Source organism: Lampetra fluviatilis, chromosome 20 (genome assembly GCF_964198595.1).
Source record: "Lampetra fluviatilis chromosome 20, kcLamFluv1.1, whole genome shotgun sequence".
Lineage (NCBI taxonomy): Eukaryota > Metazoa > Chordata > Hyperoartia > Petromyzontiformes > Petromyzontidae > Lampetra > Lampetra fluviatilis.
This window is the reverse complement of record NC_136294.1, coordinates 8,656,013-8,677,765: the sequence shown is the minus strand read 5'-3', so window position 1 is coordinate 8,677,765 and position 21,753 is coordinate 8,656,013. Positions and strand designations below refer to the sequence as shown.

The 21,753-nt window shown below is 44.0% G+C and overlaps 1 protein-coding gene across 1 annotated transcript; it reads left to right on the top strand.

The window, feature by feature from the left end:
- Nucleotides 1-4,000: 4,000 nt before the first annotated feature.
- LOC144937756 (protein AMBP-like) lies at nucleotides 4,001-19,904 on the top strand. The gene is made up of 9 exons (XM_078865199.1): nucleotides 4,001-4,202; nucleotides 6,171-6,313; nucleotides 8,819-8,889; nucleotides 10,142-10,258; nucleotides 13,601-13,702; nucleotides 15,013-15,059; nucleotides 15,642-15,705; nucleotides 17,310-17,477; nucleotides 19,094-19,904. Exons 1-9 carry the CDS (start codon nucleotides 4,092-4,094, stop codon nucleotides 19,264-19,266), a joined length of 996 nt encoding a protein of 331 aa, XP_078721325.1. The 5' UTR covers nucleotides 4,001-4,091; the 3' UTR covers nucleotides 19,267-19,904.
- Nucleotides 19,905-21,753: the final 1,849 nt, after the last annotated feature.

Sequence of the window (21,753 nt, the reverse complement as noted above, 5' to 3'; positions counted from 1 at the left end):
ATGGATTCGATCCAATGCGATATTGCCATTTCATAGCCACTTTCTCAGCACTGTTCCTCCCATGATGAAAAGGAGAGAGACGCTCTCAATGATCTCTGTTATGGAGGAGGAACAAGAGTATGGGAGGAGATTGGAGGGGCACTGGGGTGGGGCAATGTCCCCCCCAAACTGAGCACCCTTATTAACTTATTTTCAGTAGTTTAAAATTAGGATAAAAATAAATGAATTACATGTACCAGCGATTCCTAATGTGAGGGACAAAGCGAACCCCTGCCCTCCCAAATATCGAAGTCAAACTCCACCTGTGGCCAATAGTGGAGACGATCGCATGGATTGGTCAGCATGGGCCCTGATACATGTGTAGTGTCGTAAAGGACGGACTTCTAAACTTCTTTATGGCACACACTGTTTATTGTCTTAATACACAGTCCCTATCACACAAAGGGGTAAATGGTCCCCTCACCCGTTACCCTGAGGAGGTGCAGCCTCCGGACCCTGCAGACTATCTAATCTCCCTGCTATCCCAGCGTCCTCTGGCTGGACCTAGGGGATCTCTCCCCGACCACTGGTTACACTGAGCCCCAGCCCTGATAAGGGCTGGAAGGCTTGGTCCAGGGTCCTAGATGTCTTCGGCCGACTTGGGTCTTCGTGTAGCAGAACTGGCCCAGAGCTCTCAGCGCTCTGGCTTTTATACCTGTTCGTGGCCGGGTTGTCCAATCCCCGGCCACCTTGTGGAACCCTCCGATTGGTCCTTTCCAATCTGGCGTTTGGATTCTACCTCACAGCATTTGACCCTGACCGTTTGATTGAGCGGAAAAAACCTTGTTTACGATCCGCTCTCTCAGTTTGCGAACAGGCGAGTAGTTAACACCACTACACATGAAATGGAATGGCGTCCTCGGCCAAACTCCCCCAGTCTACATGCCCAGAGATTGGCCTGCTTCGGCCCATGGACCTGGGTGCAGTTTTTATTTTATTTTCGATTTTATAAACAATGTTTTACTATTTTTATTTTACCAAGTAAGGCCCACTGGTCAATGAAGTGGCGGCTTATCGTGTGGAAATAGCAGCCAAATACTTTAGACGCGTGTTTCTAAAATGTGTGGGGGGGGGGGGGGGGAACCAGTGGACCCGGAGAAAAATCCACGCGACCATGGGGAGAACAGTGCAGTGGCACTGCCTACACACTCACTTGATAGCTACGCGACTGTCTGGAGGTGTTGTCGATGTATTTGTAAGCGAGGACTGTGACAGGGTGGTCGAAAGCCACGGGAAATTCTTCACGGGCGAGATTCACCGTAGAGAATTGCACTCACGACTGCATACAAAAGGGGTAAAAAAAAACCTGTTCATGATGAGCAACAGCTTTTAGACGTTAAGTTCTTGGACACATAGAATATGTCCAATGTTAACATTTTCCAACATAATACATTCTTATACCTCTTCTGCGGTGTATCGATTTAGCACACTGGACTTGTGATCCAGAGGTCGCCGGTTGGATTCGATCTCCTGGTGCGGCAGAGACAATGGAGCAAGTTTTTAGTTTTTATTCCCTGCGCCTGTCCACCAAGCAGTATGAATGGGTGCTCTAGTAAACTCGTGCAGTGGGGGTTAAAGTGTGGGTACGCTCACATCAGACAAGATTTAAATTAAACTTTAAACTATTTTTTACTTCTAGATTTGAAGCTTTCGTGACTGCAAGGATTCATATTCTTAGGTTTTTTCGGTAATAATAATAAAAGTAAAATAAAAATATTTTTATTTTATTTTACTTAATTTTTATTTTTTACCTACGTGACTTTACCGAAAAAAAACCTAAGAATATGATTTGTTTACTTTACCAAGTAAGGTCCATCGAGCTTAATTGCTCTTTCTCAGAAGCGACCTGGCCACATAATAAACGAAGTGGCTTATCGCGTGGAAATTTAAAAGCAGGCAAATATTCTCAACGCATGCCGATTCTAAACGTGGAAGGAAAAACCGGAGGACCCGGAGAAAAACGCACGTGACCACGTGGAGAACATGCAAACTCCAAATACACAGGCGTCAAGGTCGCGATCGAACCAACGACCTCCTGTATCACGGGCGAGGTAGTTAACATCTCGTCAACGTTGCACCCAAGTTAAAACTGCATTGTGATAACCACTCTGACCGCTCCACTAGACTTAAAAGAAAACTCGGCATCATTCAGTGGAGAGACTGTAGCCGAGTGGGTAGGGCACTTGGAGGCGATGTTTGACATGAGAAGGATATGGGTTCTGAACACTGGATGGGATTAACCATATTACCCCGCACCTCTGATTAGTTGGCTACTTACGGTGCGAAAGAAATTAAACATATATTTACAGTGATAGTGAATGGGTAAACAATCCTAATATATGCATATGGAGTCTTCGAATTATCTGCTTTTCACAGAAAAAGGAATGACATGCAAATGGTGCAAATTTGATTTAATTGGTTGTGTTTATCTATGGTTGAGTCACCCATAAGTGTCCCCTGGCAAGTCTAAATACATTTTATTATCATGAATATAAGAGAATTCATTCGGAATTGGCAGAAATTTCACAATGTTATCTGCGTTTACCTGCACATAGCAATGTGGATTGTCTGGGAGTTCTTTTTGCTGATTGGTGCAGATAATGGTATCTGGCAATAACACTCCCATATCCACAAATTCAACAGTATGTTAAGTGTAAAAATAACCTTAGGGGCCGTCCATAAATGACGTCACGCGATTTTTGACCCCCTACCCCCTTCGTCACACAGCGTCACAAAAAGTCAGACCCCCCCCTCAAATGTGACGTCACAAAGCTCTGCCCCCCCCCCCAAAAAAAATGCTTCAAATCGCTTTAAACTATTGTCATTGTAGTGCGTATTTAATGTGGCGCTGCACTCTGATGTTGTAGGAGAAAACATTTATTAAAAAGTATATTTAATTATGTAGAACGTGTTGTCTAGATTGATTTAAAGTTGCACATTTTGATGTGACGTCACATTTCTCAAACCCCCCTTCCTCTTCACACATCGTCACAAATGTCTGACCCCCCCCCCTAGGTGCGTGACGTCATTTATGGACGGCCCCTTATGGGAGCCTTTGGCTATTTTAACCTTCAAGCATGCTTTATCAACCTTGGGAATCATGAGGTGCGTTGAACTTCATAAATAAAGGTCGACGAGTATTGTTGGTTTAAAATCGACAATTTGTTATTGAGAATGTTTCTCTTGTTATTATTTATCGTGCACAGTGTGGTGCATCAGACATTGTCACGTGCTCTGAGCAGCCCATGCCATTGGTAGTCATGTTTACTGCTGGGACACTAATGAACGTTTTCTTTTTTTTCATTCCAATAATTTTGAAGGAATTTTAAATAAACTTTCCAAGAAACCTGGGGAATGGAACAGAAAATAACAAGAGCCAGAAAAAAATTGGAACGTAACAAAATGCTACTTTGAACAGGAAAAACATTGGAAGATTTTTTTGTATAATCCCCATCACAGGATATAAAAAATAACATGACATGTTTGCACAGCTCTTTGTGAACAGCTCCTTTGTCATGGTGGCTGTCCAACTTTCATGCACATTACTGGTCATTGCAGGGGGGGGGGGGGGCAATGTTAGCAATGCCATTCAACTTCAGTCCAGGTCGCCAGGTCCATAGAACAAAGCGCTAACCGCGGTACCAAGGATAAACACGAGTGTCATCACGATCATTGTAAAAGAACTGATGACTATTGACGTAAACAAAGTCACGTGCAAAGCGCATTCGCGCAAACACATGGGAGAAAGAAAAACAACTTTGTGGAATGCCAAACCGCTGCATCACACACAAGGCACAAAGAATTCCGTGCAATCTTTCACAAACATGCCCTGTGCACCGATCAACTACATGCTGACGGTGCTGCCGATAACGCGCGGGATGCTGGCGCAGCGTGGGTGGGTGGCTGGGTGGGTGGGTGACTTGTGAACGTGCCCACCGGACACACATTTGCGGGCGGTGGCACAGAGGGCAAGCAAGCAGCAAGCAAGCAAGCAGGCCAGAGCGAAGCAAGAGAGCCAGAGAGCAAAGGGCTTGCAAAGCCATCAGGAAAACATGAAGCTCGCATTGTGCCTGCTGCTGGGGGTTGTGTTCTATGTGGACGCATCGCCCACGGACCCCAGCGAAGATGAGATTCAAGTCCAGGAGAACTTTGACGTGACCAAGGTAACTTGGGCTGGCTGGCCGGCCGATCTGCTGGCATACCGTGTTCATTTTTGTCGAGTTATTTCGTTCCTAATTGTACATACCCGTTACGACTAACAATGACGAGAGTTTATTGTATTTGTGACCAGGTTGTGAAGCTTCGTCTGCTCGCTATTTTGCTTTAGGGTCAGACGCAACAGGAGGCGAAATACTCGGTTCACCGATTGCGGGGTCATAGTTTAGGCCATGTGGTCGCCAACCTGCGGCTCTTTAAGGAACTGCTTCGTGACACCGCCATTCACACTGCATTCTGTGCATGCTCTTCAAATATTGAAATATTTTCTTTATAGAGAACGACACATTTATATATTTACGCGACCTAACTCCCCCCCCCCCACAAAAAACATCTATTATGGATGATATTGGTCGAAAGCTTATGTGTTAAATTGAGATCTTTAGCGAAATCGAAAATAAGAGGCTCATTTTTGTTATGTTTGTTGCCGGCGCCTGGTTAAGGTGTTGAGTAAGCGACATACGCAATTCAGAATGTTTGGTTGATACCCTACGAGTGAAAATAATGAATCTCCGGGGCATAATATTTTGGCGACCCAACTGCAGAAATGTTGGCTTATGGAATTTTCTAGTTACAGTATAAGCATAGCGTAGACTACGTTTGTGTACAATTTTGGCTTCTTATTAGAGCCTAAAACATTATTAAACTTGTAACTAAGTGACTTGGTCACAATTGCCTATGTAATTAAATGTTTACAAGTGCGTTACTTTTGTTATTTGTAGTCAGTGCACCATATAAGCTTGCATTGGGTATTGACCATTTTACCTTGCGCGAAAAATGAAATTTCAAGGCAAAACTTAATAAAATGCATAGGTATGTTACACGGCTTCTTAAGGGGGATTGTGTAATATGCACGGCTATACTATGTAGTCTTCGTTTCGTTTAAAATGAAAAAAAGTTTTTAAAGCGTCAGATTGGACAACCGATCTAATTGTTAATCAGCAGTTCAAATTACCTCGTTCTGTGCTATAACACTGCAGTTAAGATGGAAGAAGGCCCGAGCTAAATACATAGCCCAACAGTTCGCGTGACATATTGTGCACGATGCATCTAAATTGCTCGTGACTTTCACGGCAATGTTGAATTTGAGCTCAAATACATTTTAATCACGAGTGTCAAAAATAGTGGGTAAATTACAACTGTATTCAGAACGAAAACCGCATTTAGAGTGCTGATTGTAGCATCACATATATATTTTTTACAAACCAAGACGTGGGTACAACTCTCTCCTGCAACAAAAGTACAATACATATTCATGTATGCTAGCCCCGCCCGTAGGTCGACTCGGCCTAAAGTATGTACCTGCTATAATATGGTCTGCTAAATCAGCTTGAAGAGAGAGCGCGAGAACGGCAGTAATGAGCATGGTTAATGGTCTCACCACTCCCAAACATCCTTTACCAATGACAGCCACAACGCGGATGATCACGGTTGGCTACGTATGGCGCGAAAGAAGTTCAACATACATACGATAATAGGCGCTCGCAAACAACACTCGTCCAGCAGTTTAATGAAATGCAAGTGAGGGTGAGGCTGCCTGTGTTTGTGGCTACCTGTGCCTGCTGCGCATGTGTGTGTGTGTGCTCTCACCTGGACAGTCCGGAGCAAAGGCGGTGCCGTCTATGATTGGACATCTGTTAAAAAGAGTTTCATAGCTCATCAGATTCCTCCAGTGTAACGAAAGATTCTGATTCTGCCAGTCATCTACGGAAGTTAACCCGGGTGTGTGCCATGACCTCGACCTCCTTGCCAGTAGCGAGATAAAGTTCCACACGTCCACGACGTGATGGACTCAAGGTGCACCTAGCCTGGCACAAGCGCTGTGGTGACATCACTTGCCACTCAGTGGCGAATGGCGGCTGTTTGTTGCTGCTCTTGTTGTTGTTGTTTGCCTGCGTGCGGATGCTTGCGCACAGTTCCTGGGGAAATGGTACGTGGTGTCCATAGCCGGCAACTGCCAGTACCTGCCCGGTCACGTGCAGAAGCACCGGGGCGGCTCCTTTGAAATCATGGCCGGGGAGGGGGAGGATACGTTCACCGTCACCTCCACCAAGGCCAGGTAACGTACCCCGGCAACCCACTGCTGCTACCCGTGGTAGCTGCGGGGGCTAACGGGAAGGGGGCAAACTCCCCCCACAACCCCCCAGCTTTGCCCCAGCTTCTCTCGAAATTCGTAGCCCAAAATTCAGCGCTTGGGCCAAAATGTATGATGCACAACATCGGATCACTCTGTCCCGTGTTTAATACTTGTCTGTATAGCATAACTGGCTTTTTAACAAGGTCACACTGCAGGGTTTTGGTCCATAGTGCCATGTAATACGGTATCAGAAAGCTAAATTCTAAGTGGGATGAGAAGTCCATGCCTGAATAATGGATTTTATTTTGAAATGGAGTCGACTCTATCCATCCAGACGATCGATTCCATATCTTGGAATTGAAATAAGACAATTGGGTTTTATTAGTTGAAACATCACTAATGTATTAAATTAACAGTCATTAGGGCAACATTACTGTCTGCCTGCACGACAATATGTAGTTTAAGGAGAAATTGCATTCACGGTTTGCCCTGTGTAGAATGTCACCTGTTTTTTTTAATTGCTAATTAAAACAATCGGTTTACCTGCCAATATATCCACCAGGGGTGTTCCTACTGTAAACACACCTACCCTATCACGCCTAATCGATGACTGAAATGCGAGCACAGCGTCAAAACTACACTAATGCTGTGGACCCTCGCAAGACCAGTTTTGTTAGGCAGCTGTCGATATCAAAACTCGGCTGATGAAGCCGCCGCCGGTTTTGGCGCTCCTGTGACTGAAAACCTCCTAGTCGACGAGTTGCATGAAACGAGAAAATACCACCGTTTCATTTTCATCTGCAACCACTGTCCGCCACAACAACAATAACAACAAAAAACCCATTCTTGCAAGTATATATATATAAAAAAAATCTTGCACCGTACGTAGCCAACCGTGCTCATAAACCGTGAGGTTGCAGTGGTGGCATTAGAAACAGCGCGAAGTGCAAGTTAAAACAAGTAAACCCGTAAAAACAAAGTTTTTCACTCTAAATCCTTTATATGCGTGGCGGCTAGAGTCCTCTCGTCCTCTGGCTTGAGATGGCTGCCACCTATGGGTCAGATGATTGTCTGCCAGTATTAAGCAATTAGTAATTAAATATTTAATTTGTTTTCCCTAAACAGTGTAAAATTTAGGAAATTATTTTTCACGAAAATTAATTGTCACACACAACGAGTCTGTGTGGAAAATGTCAGCTCGATTGGATCACGGGAAGTGGGTTAAAAAACGAGCGAAAGATTTGCACGGTCCTAAGCAAGCAAGCGAACTTAATATAAAGGATTAAAAATATATTCGCCTGTGGAGGACGCGGGGATCGATCCCGCGACCTTTGGCATGGGAAGCGAGGGCGCTACCAACTGCGCTACTCCGCCACGGCCTGTGGAAGGTTTCGCTCTGGGCTCTTATACTGTCACGTTCAGCCAAAGCCATGAATGAGTTCTATTTGAATATATGTAAAAAAAAAAATTTTGCCTAAAAAGTGTAAAATTTTAGCATTTTTTTTCACGAACATTAATTGTCTCGCACAACGAGTCTGTGTGGAAAATGTCAGCTCGATTGGATCACGGGAAGTGGGTTAAAAAACGACCGAAAGATTTGCACGGTCGTAAGCAAGCAAGCAAGCACGCAAGCAAGCAAGCACGCAAGCAAGCAAGCGAACTTAATATAAAGGATTTAATAAAATCTACATGCATGAAATTGAACGTTAAATTAACTTGATCGTGATAGTTTAAAGTAATGTGTATTGTACGTCCTTGTTTGGGGTAGTGACGTTGGCCAGAGGTCGTACGTTGGCAGAGGTTCACGGTTCGAAATTGGCGGCCGTCCTGTAAATTACTGCGGGTCTATTAACTACATAGTATGCGCACAGTCTGCTTGGCAGTGGACGTTGCAGATCCAGTAATGTCATTCGCAAGAGTAGGCGGGCATTACGTGCCGGCGTTATGGTTCAAGTTTGAACAAATTACTCAATTAGAATATATAAAACAATCATCGCCTTCCCTACTGCAAAAACAATTGGCAAGAGCGCACTGAAAAATATCCATGAAACTCAGTGAGGCTTTCTTGGGCAAACGAGCATAATAAAACAATTATATGATTTATATTCTTGGTTCTTTCGGTAAAGTCACGTAGAAGGGAAAAAATATATAAATATAAAACAATAACAATTTTTTTTCTAATTTTCTTGCTGTGGGTTTCACACCTGATGATGATTGCTTGTGTTGCAGTCGAAACGTCGTGAGAATTTTTATTGTTTTATATTTATAGAATTGTATTATTTCCCTTCTACGTGACTTTACCGAAAGAACCAAGAATATGAATCCCTGCAGTCACGAAAGCTTTAAATAAAAAATATATGCTTGTTACATCACAGGGCAGCCAGAGATGGTGATGGTTTGGGGAGGCCTTCATCCAGCAGTGGATCGATGTGGCTGATGAGTTATAGTATGCCTGGAATTAACACGTGTTTCCTGTTGTTTAAACAGAGAAGGGGAGTGTCACCAGAGGACGTCCACGTTGAACATGGTCGCCAACGGGAGGTTTTTCACAATTATGAGTGCGTTTGCCCACACATCTCATGATCTGTCACATGAGTTTTGAACGTAGTGATCGGAGTCCTGGCGCAGTGCTTTGCATACTGCATTATGAACCTGTATCTATGTACAGTAAAACCTTGGATTGCGAGCATAATTCGTTCTGGAAACGTGTTTGTAATCCAAAGCACTCGTATATCAAAGCACTCGTATATCAGTTGTGATCACGTGACGCTCGGCAGACAATGCGTTTACACGTGCCAATCGTATTCCAGGACCTCGCTCGTTTATCAAATTATTATTTATTTAAAAATTTTGCTCGACTTGCAAAACACTCGCAGACCAAGTTACTCGCAATCCAAGGTTTTACTGTATATTGAACTTATTTTGTACCGTACGTAGCCAATCGTGCTAAACTAAACACAAAAAGCAGTTCTAAAGAAATTATTTTCAATTTAGAACCTGGTAACCTGAGTTTAATTCCTGGCAACGGCTAAAATTAGTGGCAAGTGATATTTCAACTGAATAAAAAAATGCGTGTGAGATTTGATGAAATGCTAATTCTAAAGTGAAATGTCAATGTATAATTTAAACTGTTACTTTATTGTGCAATGGTGACTGATATTACCGGCAACTTCAGTGAGATTCCTGACCACGACTAACATCGTGGCTCGTGAACTCGACCTGGGCCACCCCACCATTCACCAACTTGCACTGAACCTGCATAGTTAAATATAGTCAAACAGCCCCACACAACCTGCATGGCATTGGATTTACTAGGGGGTATAGGGGTTTAAGTTATAAAATGAGGGTTATTTTTACAACATTACATCAAGGTGATATTTTTTTACAACACAGATGTTAGTAAAATATATTGTCAATACAGTACTGTGTACATACTTAGTGGGAAAAAACTAAAGTAAAACTACGTAAGAACAAAAAATGTCACGTCAAAATCTAAATGCACAATATTATGGTGCTATTCTTTGCAGCAGACAAAATTATTCCCATTGGTGGATGTCGATGATATTGGCCGTGAATTTGCCCACACTGTCGATTCGGAGGCGACATCACCGATAACCACCAAGCCTCCACATTGGCTATTGAATGACTCAATAACCTCCATATGCACACACACATATTCCGTTGCAAATTTCACCTTGCCATACACGAGAAGAAATAATTCCCATTCAAACGGTTGTTATTTTCTACTTTCGTGGTTTCTCTATTAACCCCTGATGCACTCTGACCATCGTCATTGCTTTTTTGTTGCAGCATGGAAGAAGCCGATCCACATGAACATGATCGTGGTGCGCACAAACTACAATGAGTATGCCGTGATGTACGCCTACAAGGAGTCCGACAAATCTGTCAAGGTCCTGCGCTTGATGTGTGGGTGATCACACGTTACACCTGCACATGCATAATTTAACAGTGCAACAATAATAATAGGGGTTTTCCCCTCGGGGTGAGCATCTACATCATTAGATGTAGATGCTCACCCCGAGCCCTCATTACTTTGATAGTGCATTGTCTTTGAGCTGTACGCCTTTTGGCGTCCTCTGGTCGAGCGCCAATTGGGTCGAGGCTCAAAAGAAAGCCGTCTCTAGTGTGGACCAATCAGTTTCAAGGACAATGCATATTTTATCACAGTGTGTTTTTGTTTGCATTTTAACTGCAAGTATTGTGGTTAATGCAGACATGAATCCTTGTAAAAAGGTTTCAGTTTTGTTGCCAGAAAAAATGGGAAAAACCCTATTATATTTTGGTACTGGCAAAGGAGGTCTAATGAGGTGCAACAATAGTTTGCACTGATTAGGCATCTTTCACGATGTCTCAAGGTGGCATGCTATGAAAAGGACAAAGATAATACAGAAACGGGTGACAAAATAAGGACCAGAGAAGAACAAAATTTATTAGAAAAAATATTTTTATTTGAAAAATGTGTTTTAATCGGGAATTAAATATATCAACATTGTGGGACAACCTGGTCTCCGCAGGTACGGGATTCTACAACTTGGGGCCACCACAGTCAACGCCCAATCGCCACAAAACGTAATCAAAATCGAGGCATTCATATAAGGGCACCACTAGCAGATCTTAAGGACCTTATAGGTCAATATGATTGAATTAGCACTTGAATATGACGTGGAGCTAGCCCACTTAAGACCTTATATAGAGCAACATGATCTTAAATTGCACTCGCCTAGAGACAATAAGTCACTAGAACTATGCAGCAACAGGAGAGATGTGTTCTCGCAGCGGAACAACGCTTGTGCACTGCTGGATGAAGGCCTCCCCAGGCGTTTGGGTTGTGGGGGGTTATTTAACCACACGTTGTGCTGGTAGGTGTGGGCTAGTGAAGGCAGGGAGCGTAGATGTGGAAGGATAGCAGTTCGTACCGTACATTATTTTAGCAAAAATTTTACTCACTGCCCTCTGTTGCCCACCAGGTAGCCCCATAGCCTTGATGGTGCATGGTGGTCACCTGTCAAAGCAATAGCCAGGCCAAAACCTGCTTAGCTTCTGAGATCCAATGGCATCAGGTGGATTCTGGGTGATTTTTGGTGGTGGGGAATTGAAAAAATATTTATACATTCCTGAGGTCACACTCAGCCAAAATGTGTGCAAATTTGTCGTAAGAATGATAGGTGCTATTTAACAGGTGCAATGTTTAACTCTGTCCCCAAGATAACGTGAAAACCTTTGTGCTCATTAGGGGTGGTGCGTACGACTAATGTACTATACGTCATGCGAGTTTCCCGGTAATTGCATGTGTGCCAAAGGTTCAATAGCTGAAAGGCCATCAGAAAAAGAAAACGTTTAAATTAGTAATTATACAGTATATCTTTAATAGCCAGAATATTCAACATTTTCATTCTCAGATTTGAGTCAAGGAAGGATTTTTTTGTCATTCATGGCAAGAGAAACATAAAGGCAGAGACGTCTTGCAGTAAAGTTTTAATGTTTAGCCAGTTAATTCTACTCCTAAACAATTACTCATTTACATGTGCCAAGGTTAATTAAAAAAACATCGTTTGTTTGAGATACAAACATTTATTACATTATTGGTGATTGATGAACAAATAAAACATTACATCATATTATATTATATACCAGAACTACATTATAACCAATATAGCTGAGACGTATACATTGTAATGAAAGTTATATATATATACAGTCAATTGCCAATATTTATTAAGTGTTGTTTGTGTTGTTTCGTTATGCCTTTTGTTATTTAAACTGTTAGTTTACATATATACTGTATTGCTTTGTGATCGAGCTCCTTGTAAAAAAAAACCTCAATAAATCTGGGTCACATGGCGCTCACCTGCTTTGAATATTAATGAATTATTGACGAGCAAAAACCCAATTAAAAAACATAGAAAACACAAAACACCCATAAACCTAGGTCACATGGCTATCACCTGCTTTGAATACCAATTAATTATTGACGAACAAAGAGACAGCAATTTGCTTACATCTTTTCATCACAGCTTCAGTCACGTAATGCGCCTTGATTTTAAAATCGTCGATCAAAGTGTGATCTTTAACAGCCTGGATGACTTATGACAAGGCACATAAAAAAAATCAACTACTCGGTGGCCTGCACATTAAGGCAGGTTCAGAAGTTCACTCAAGTCTCAACGATTGCTTCTAGTGCACGGGGGGGGGGGGGGGTAAAGTTTTATTTGAAAACCTAGCATATTTGATAGCCAGATCTGTGCACTACCATGTGAAGTTTACAGCCAGAGCAGAGTGCATCAGTACGGGACTGCAAGGGTTGCTTATCCAGGTAAAGCAAGGTTGATTTGAAAGGTTTGTCTAGTCGGTCAAGGAATGGTCATTCACCTGCTCTGTTGGGGATTTCTAGCCCGCGTCAGCTAAACAAAACTGAACTATGGAATTGTTCACCACCACCACCACACGTCATATCAGTTCATGAACAATCCTAAAGTGTGATTTTGTGTGGGCAGCACATACCATAAGAATGAATAATGCCTGCTGAACAGGACTGATGACAGAGTGACAGCCGACGGAGGGGACGCACCTGAGAGAATAACAACTGTGGAGAATGAGCAATGAGATGAGATGTTGTGCAGGAGTGAGATGGATTCTGGCGTCGCAACACTGCGAGGGATGGCAGATGGTGTTGTGAGGCCTTCCATCCAGGAGTGGATAGACAATGGCTGTTGGTTATCTTGATGGCACCAAGATTCCACAGATGAATAGCATCTTGGATGGCTTTGCTTTCAGTAAAGGTAAATGTTCTGTTGTAGTTATGTGTGCGAGGTTGTCAAAGTGTGTATGTGAGAAGATTAAATGCCCTGTAGTTCATCCGGTGAATGTGTAATGATTGAGGCAACATCTATAATAATACAAATAGTTTCAACTTGTAACGCACCGCGCAGTATTTTTGCTCGTTCTCGAGGAGAGAGAGAGAACGACCCGGAGGCACAAGGAACCACAGACAAGCAGGAAGGTAGCCACACGGTGAGCCGGTGCCAACAATTGCCCAATTGTTTATGCAACCAGCAAAAGAACGGGAGAGGTGATCATTCGTTTTGGAGATAGAGGGTTACATGGCTGGGGGAAAATCATGGACTCTTTTTGTTTTATGCTGTACCTATGTAGCAGCAGACGAGAGGAGGACGGTCTTAAGTCAGGACATAAAGACAGTCGGGAATGATGATGATTAATGTGCATGTTCATGTGTGTCTCTTGTCATAGCCAGGACCCAGGAAATCAGAGACGACCTCATGGATGAATTCCGAAGCCTCTGCCTGGAGCTAGGCCTGACCGATGAGCAGATCTTCGTGCTCGCTAATGATGGTGAGAATTGGAGTTGGCACTAAAAACCGTACTATCAATGGAACATGCAACCCAAGACAACAAACAGCTCCTACCCTGTAGATTCACACCGAGGCGGTGTGTCTTATCGGGCCTGTCCAAATGTGGATTTTAATCTTTGTTCTTGAGAACATGACAATTCAAAATCCACAGTCAGGCACCATTTTACAGTGCACCGATGTCACTAGTACATGCACAAAGTTGTAGGCGTCTTCTTATTTTCCATTTGCTATCACAGGTCAATATCCAAATCACTCACCCACCCACTCGATTGCTTGTTATCAAGTTCAGTAATATACGTGCAGTGTATGGTTCTGTGCTATAAAGAAGGACCATTGCCTGAAACATCGCCTGTTACACATTTTTATGTTTAAGGCAGTATATAATTGATGACTGTGTTGAGTTAGTGCACGGCTGGTCCAAAACACATTCCTGCGGGGGGGAGCTGGTTGGGTTGCTTGGTCAATGGCCAGGGTCAACGGCGGCGTGGTGTATTCCGCAAATATGCCCGACTGTGAGGGCGGGCACTAGCCAGCGTGAGTAGGTTAAACGTTGAGTTTTATAAGGGCACCACGGGGTGACCAGCCCCTCCCCACCCAGCCCCACCCCTCCCATCCCCCACCCAGCCCCACCCTCCCCACCCAGCCCCTCCCCACCCTCCCCACCCAGCCCCTCCCCACCCTCCCCACCCAGCCCCTCCCTCCCCACCCTCCCCTCCCCACCCAGCCCCACCCTCCCCACCCAGCCCCCCCCCCATCCTCCCCACCCAGCCCCACCCTCCCCACCCGGCCCCTCCCTGCACGACGGACACAATAATCCCCTGTGGGCTGGTGTAACCAGGAGGTTCCTACCAGTATTATGTGTTATGTTGTAGAAGGGATGTCGCCGGACGTCACGACAGTGTCATATCGACCACCTCGAACGTAACTTTGAAGCATGTTTTTCTCATTGACACAGCTTCAAAGTCATGTCAAACAGCACAGACCACACGTGCACACGGTGTATGCAAGATGAGAGCCGTGTGTGTGTGTTTCGTTTGGTCTTCCTTCAATGATATATAACCAACACCGGCAATTAATGGTGCCGTCATTGTACTGGATAATTGCACCACAGAATGAGTTGTGTTCTTTGTTACAGCTCATTTGCACCAAGCATGGCTTAATCTTTCACGTACGGGTAACGTGAATACAAAGAGAAAACACTGTAGACGCTCTACATATTTTTTTGCAGCAACGGCAGCGTGTTGGGCGGTATATGCGATAAGATTGAGATGTGGAATCTTTTCTTCTCAGAGGAATGCGTTGCCGGTGAAGATGGACTGGGTCTCGTACCACATCGGGTGCGTTATCATCATCACCATCAGCCATGATCAATCCACTGCTGGATGAAGGCCTCCGCAGTGTTATTATAACACGAAGAAAACAACGGAAATTAGCTGGCTCGCTAGTCCTAATGGAACCTGAGATTTTAAAGGGATTTGACTGCACGAACAGTGCTTGAGAAATTATGAAAACTCAATGGACATGCATGTTATGCACCAACACCCACGCACACGTATTCTAACACACATGATAATTGCATTTGTACATAGGATTACATTATTATTTATAATAAAAAATGCATTTTCAGAAGTATTTCAATGCCAATCTTGTCCAAACATTATACGGATCTGGAAAGCGGTGTGGATGACTTGTGTGATGAATTTCAAAGGGATTGATTGAGCGGTTTTGTAGTTTTGTAAAAGTGTAATGTATTCCTTTGACGGACAGAAGAACAGAATGTCATATATATGTCCTGAAATATCCTTGTAAGTAGCCTCTCCTATCAGCTCATTGAACAAAGGTTTCATAACTATTTCTTTTATAATAACAGCTAATGAGATTATTTGAATGCTTGAGCTGCTTCTATATATTTTTCACAGCGAGTGCCCCGTGCCATTATGGAAGCGGAGGAAGAAGGCTCTGGATTTCAACCTGAAAACAAAGGTGAATTAAGGCCCAGAAAAAAAATATCCCACCTAACTCTTCAAAAACATATACATTTTATGCTGCAAATAAAAATTGTAATAACATACTCATAAACACACTGAGCTACATCTGCTGGTAACAGTGAAGACAAAATTCCACGTTAAACACAATACCCAGTAAACATGGACACGTTGGGTCAACGCTGCACGTTTACTGGGTATATTCCTGCAAGGAATGCGCTGTTCCAAAGCCAATTACACAAAGCATCGGCCAGTTCTTCTTGGTTCTTTCGGTAAAGTCACGTAGAAGGGAAGTAATAAAATAATAAAAATATAACATAATAAAATAATTCTCACGACGTTTCGGCCACAACGCAAGCAGCCGTCCTCAGGTGAAAACCAGGTCTGTCGAGGCGACAGCGTCTGAATGAAACAGCACCATGCTTGGAGCATATATTTAAGCTGGGTTGGAAGGGGGGGAAAGGGCGCCTTGACGAAAGAATTTGCATATCAAGAGGAATTTAGCATATTTATGGGAAATGCAGGTATGTGATTAGTACTACTAAAAATTAATCGGCAAGTTGTTGCCTTGTAATAGCAAATGGCTTCTCAAGTCAGTATCATAACCATTTATTTGTGGCGACAAAGTGACTCGTTGCAGTTTTACCACCGCGATGCTGGCGGTCTCTGACTTTATAAAAAAATCGCCAGTGTTGAGGAGATCACAGATTTTAAAAAAAACTGAACACTGTTGAAAGTTTATGCAGGGTGTACAGGAAATGACAGTAGAGCAGTGGATTCTGGGATATATCCGTGGTATACTCTGGTTTTCTCTCACGTGCCACTCATTTATGGAACTGGATGAACATCAAACATTTCTCGACAGACCTGTTCTCCACCTGAAGACGGCTGCTTGCGTTGTGGCCGAAACGTCGTGAGAATTATTTTATTTTTTATTATTTTATTATTTTCCTTCTACGTGACTTTACCGAAAGAACCAAGAAGAACATCAAACATGTTTACATTGGCTCGAGTGAAAATGGGTCAGAGGCCTTCAAAACAGTGGAGATTATTTTGAATGTGGGATGTTGGAACTCCTATGGGGTATCCAGGTCATAGGTCAAGCCATGTTTACACACTTATCCCAATACAGGAGCCCACTGAAACACGGTCTTAAGGTTGAATGAGGCTTTCTTGCAGCAAGAGGGTATCAACTTACACATCACGTTGGCATCATTACTGACACCTTTCAGTACGCCATTGCACTGACCAGTTAAATAAATCAGATTGCAGTGACCGGTTAAGAAAACGGAACTTAGCAAGCGGTCAAGTCATTTTCTCGGTTCTTTCGGTAAAGTCACGTAGAATGGAAATAATAAAATAATAAAAATAAAACATAATAAAATAATTCTCACGACGTTTCGGCCTCAACGCAAGCAGCCGTCCTCAGGTGAAGAACAGGTCTGTTGATAAGACAGAGTCTGAATGATTCATTATTTTATTATTTCCATTCTACGTGACTTTACCGAAAGAACCAAGAAAATGAATCCCTGCAGCCACAAAAGCTTTAAATCGAAATTTAACCGGTCAGGTCGTTGACACGAAGCACGCCTGATCCCGCAGAGCTCTGCCTACTGCCTTCCGATTCCGGCCCGTGCTTTGGAATGTTCAACAAGTTCTACTACAACAAGACGTCCATTAACTGCGAGTCCTTCGTCTATGGAGGCTGCCTGGGGAACAAGAACAGGTTCGCCACGGAGAACGAGTGCTTCAGCACTTGCCGCACCGAAGGTACAAACCCAGTGGGATACACCACTAATGGCTTGGCACTGAAACCCAGGAGGCCAGCATTGAGACACGTTCAGCACACCATCACGTATAGCACAAAGGACCGTATGCTGCATGCCGTGATATCGTGGTGGGTTGTAGGTAGTCAGTGTGTTTAAGACCAGGCTAAAACGTGTATTTTCTCTGCTGTTTAGTTAACATTTTATCGGTGCCATCCGCGTTTCCATCTGAGCTTTTTTGGAGAATATGGCGTGTTACAAATCCTGGAACGGTTAAATATTGTAATAGACAAGGCTCTACGTCGCCATTAAGACATTGCACTCAATTGATATATCAGCATATGGGACTCCTCACCAATGTTTGATGCAAGTGGATCATGGCTCCAGGTTGAGGAGGCAACGTGTGCAGGTGAATTCATTGAAACACTGCAGAGTGTGCTCGCAGTGGCTTCATCATCATCAGTGCTTTCTCCACCAGACCAACGCATATGGCCCACGCAGCTTCCCGGAAGAGCTGGTCTCGTGGAAGCCCAGAACTGGTGCATTATCTCCACACATTACCTTAGTGTTTTAACGATCAATTAGTCCACTTGAAAATTTGTTTAAAGCAAATAACACCACTTCATCAAATGTTTGAAATAAAAAATGACACGTTTTTATTCGCTTTGAAAATCACTATGCGGTAAATGGGTTAAAATAAATAATCAGCCTACCTCTGGGTTAAGGAATGTGATGTTGGCCGTGGCTGGGAATGAGTCTCAGGTGGCCTGGTTCACAACGCAGTGCGCTAACCACTGCGCCAAGGTTCCCCCGTACGTTGGCCAACTCTTCCATGCTGGCGACATGTCTGCGAAAGAAGTGGGTGGTATAGTGATAGGTTTTACCCTTTCAACTGGTACAAAAACTGACACCTTTATACAAGGCATCATGTTTGCAATAATCACAACACAAGCAGTCAAAATGCAAACAAAAATAAACAACTCTGATGATGATAATGATATGCACTGATATGCACTGTCATCATCAGAGTTGTTTCTTTTTGTTTGCATTTTGACTGCTTGTCTTGTGGTTATTGCAAACATGATGCCTTGTATAAAGGTGTCAGTTGTTGTACCAGTTGAAAGGGTACAAACCTATCACTATATTTTGCCACTGGTAAAGGAGGTGTCTCATAGTGTAAGTGGGTGGTACTCCCATTCAACCCACAATAATCCCATCGCCGAAACAACGAACTACAAGTGTGTGTGTGTAAATCCTGTCGGAACGCAATGACGACGGCGTGCGTAAGCAGCTGCGGCAGTGGTAGCGGTGAGCGCAACGAACCCGGCGGCGAGAGCGAGTTCGAGTCCCGCTCACGGCCACCAACACCGATAATCAGAACCAGTCCTGGGCCCTCCTCTCCCCTAGGTCGACTCAGCCTCAATCGAGTACCTGGCGCGGTGCGTAAAAACATCGCCACCGGGGGGGGGGGGGGGGGTGCTGACCACCCACCCGCTCGTGTGAGGTGCCGGCCTTCATAGCTGCTCGCTAACAGCACTTGCCCCAGCAGTCTGTAAAGGCTACACGATGAACCCCCCCCCACCTCTCTCCTCCACCCCGATCTCTGTGGTTCGTACGCAGCTGCGTGCAGGCTGCCCATGGAAGTGGGGCTCTGCAAGGCCAGGAAGCCGGCATGGGCCTTCGACTCCACCAAGGGCGCCTGCTTCGCCTTCAACTACGGCGGGTGCAAGGGCAATGCCAACCGCTTCGGGTCTCGGGAGGAGTGCGAGAAGCACTGCGGCATATCGCAGTGACTTTGCCAATGACGGTGGCGGTTGGTTGTGTGGTGGTGGTGGTGGTGATGATGATGATGGAGCTGCCCAATAAAGTAATTCCAAAATAATTCGGCTGGAGGAAGGAGCTTTTGTGACCGATTGCAAGGAGGCAGGCAACTGGAGGAGCCACAAAGCCAAGCACGGGACATCTTTACATTTCGATTTAAAGCTTTCGTGACTGCAGGGATTCATCTTCATGGTTCTTTCGGTAAAGTCACGTAGAATAGAAATAATAAAATAATAAAAAATAAACCAATAAAATAATTCTCACATTATTATCTTTTATTTGTATTCTTTTATTATTTCCATTCTACGTGACTTTACCGAAAGAACCAAGAACATCTTTACATTGTTTGTGTGTTCCTCTCATGGCCACCAACATTACTATCAGCATCATCATCAGTATTGTGGCATGAGACAAAGTGTTAATTTGGAACTCTTCCAGAGCAGTGTGTTTTAAGTGTGGCACGCGTCTCTCTCGTCAACAGCTGATGTAAGAGAGACCGTTACTTGGAACTTGAGTTCTGCAGATGCTTAGCCCTAGTCTAACATACCCTCAAATGCAATCAAGTCTAGGCTGTTTGAATGAAAATAAACTTTGTTTTTAATCAAAAGGATCTGGTTGTGAAGCACACACACATGCACCAACACAAACTATTCTCACATGCACTGGACTATTGTGGGACGCGCTGTTAGTGAGCACCTACAATGACCAGCATTGCACATGTTGGAGTCAAATATTAAGCACAACAGTACCGGTCATTTTTGCTTCATGGCAATGGTGTTGACCCAGCAATCACCACTCATTTAATTCCGAGTAAACCTTGGAGAGCGCCAGAGAGAGGCATATGACCCGCCCCTATTGGACATCTGTGAAAAAGAGCTTCATGGCTCATCGGATTCCCCCAGTCTAAACGATTCTGAAATCCCAAGGTTAGATACAGAACTTAATTCTAGATTTGAAGCTTTTGTGACTGCAAGGATTCATACTTAGGTTTTTTCGGTAAGGAAAAAATAAAAAATAATAGAAATAAAATAATTATTTTATAAAATAATAATTTCTATTCTTATTTCTATTATTTATTTCTACCTACGTGACTTTACCGAAAAAACCCAAGAGAATACAGGACCTAGATGACTTGCAGCGCATTGAGATATGACCACAGTTCATCATCAACAATGATACATCCACTGCTGGATGAAGGACTCCCGAAGCCATTGCCATCTCCTGCGGTCCTCCGGAGGCGCGTCGCGGTTGACACTCCCAGTCTCAAGCGTGTTCCATTCCTTTGCCTGCCACTCCATAATTAGTCTTGACCAGCTCCTCACCCAGCCCACTTTCCTTAACGGTGCGATTTCGCAGATCGGCGTACGTTCTCAAACGCACGTCCTCGTCTTCCCGTCTCTCGAGCCAGTTCAAGCATGTTACTGCCGGCTCCAATATACGGAAAGTACACAATACTTAGGGGCAATCCTGCAGCACGGCCGTATTTGAATGAGGGTTATACTGGTAGGAACCACCTGGTTCCACCAGCCCACAGGGGATTATTGTGTCCGTCCGTCGTACATCCAAAAATGGGAGGGGTGGGGCTGGGTGGAGAGGGGAGGGTGGGAAGGGGCTGGATGGGGAGGGGCTGGGTGGGGCTGGGTGGGGGGTGGGAGGGGTGGGGCTGAGTGGGGAGGGGCTGGGTGGGGAGGGGCTGGTCACCCCGTGGTGCCCTTATACAACTCAACGTTTAACCTACTCACGCCGGCTTGTGCTCGAATTCACAGTCGGCCATATTTGCGGAATACACCACGCCGCATTGACCCTGGCCATTGACCGAGCAACCCAACGTTCCTACCAGCTCCCTCCGCAGGAATGTGTTACCGACATACTGTACATGGAAGGGTAGGGTCCTTAAGAGTCAATGTTAAATAAATGGAAACCGTGACTTTATAACAGTTCACAAGTGGAGGTAAGTGTTTAGCTGGGTGGGGGGGGGGGGGGGGCTCAGCCCCCTAAAGACCCCATGACCCTATGGGGAAGTTTATCGAGTATTTAAATAGGATCAAGTACACAGTATTTGTGGAGTGCTCAAGCTAGTATCGAGGGAGTTAGTGTAACTCGTGACACCCTTAAGAATGCACAAACCAACAGTGAAACGATTACTCCGTTGAGTTTACTTAAAAAAAACTCCCACGTGGCAGTGAAACAACAGCAAGGAGAGATTATGAAAATAGATCGAGGTATATGCTGTGTTGATGGGTCATTTAGCAAAATAAAACAGCACCAAAAAAGTGAATGACTTAAAATAACAAACTTTATATATATAAAAAAAATTACCTGTCGTACCTTGTACTTGCGCATCCACACACATTCCACTTTAATAGCATCATAACTAAGATTTTTTTTTTAATAAACTTTTTTTTCAAGTCAAAACATTTACACACAACGTACAAATGTTGGTGTTGGATATAAAAAAA

Bases quoted from the DNA above. Each gene is read 5' to 3' on its own strand.
- LOC144937756 (XM_078865199.1), top strand. From the start codon at position 4,092: ATGAAGCTCGCATTGTGCCTGCTGCTGGGGGTTGTGTTCTATGTGGAC. The intron at 8,890-10,141 runs GTGCGTTTGCCC...TTTTTGTTGCAG, and splicing joins GAGGTTTTTCACAATTATGA to CATGGAAGAAGCCGATCCAC. The intron at 10,259-13,600 runs GTGGGTGATCAC...CTCTTGTCATAG, and splicing joins CAAGGTCCTGCGCTTGATGT to CCAGGACCCAGGAAATCAGA.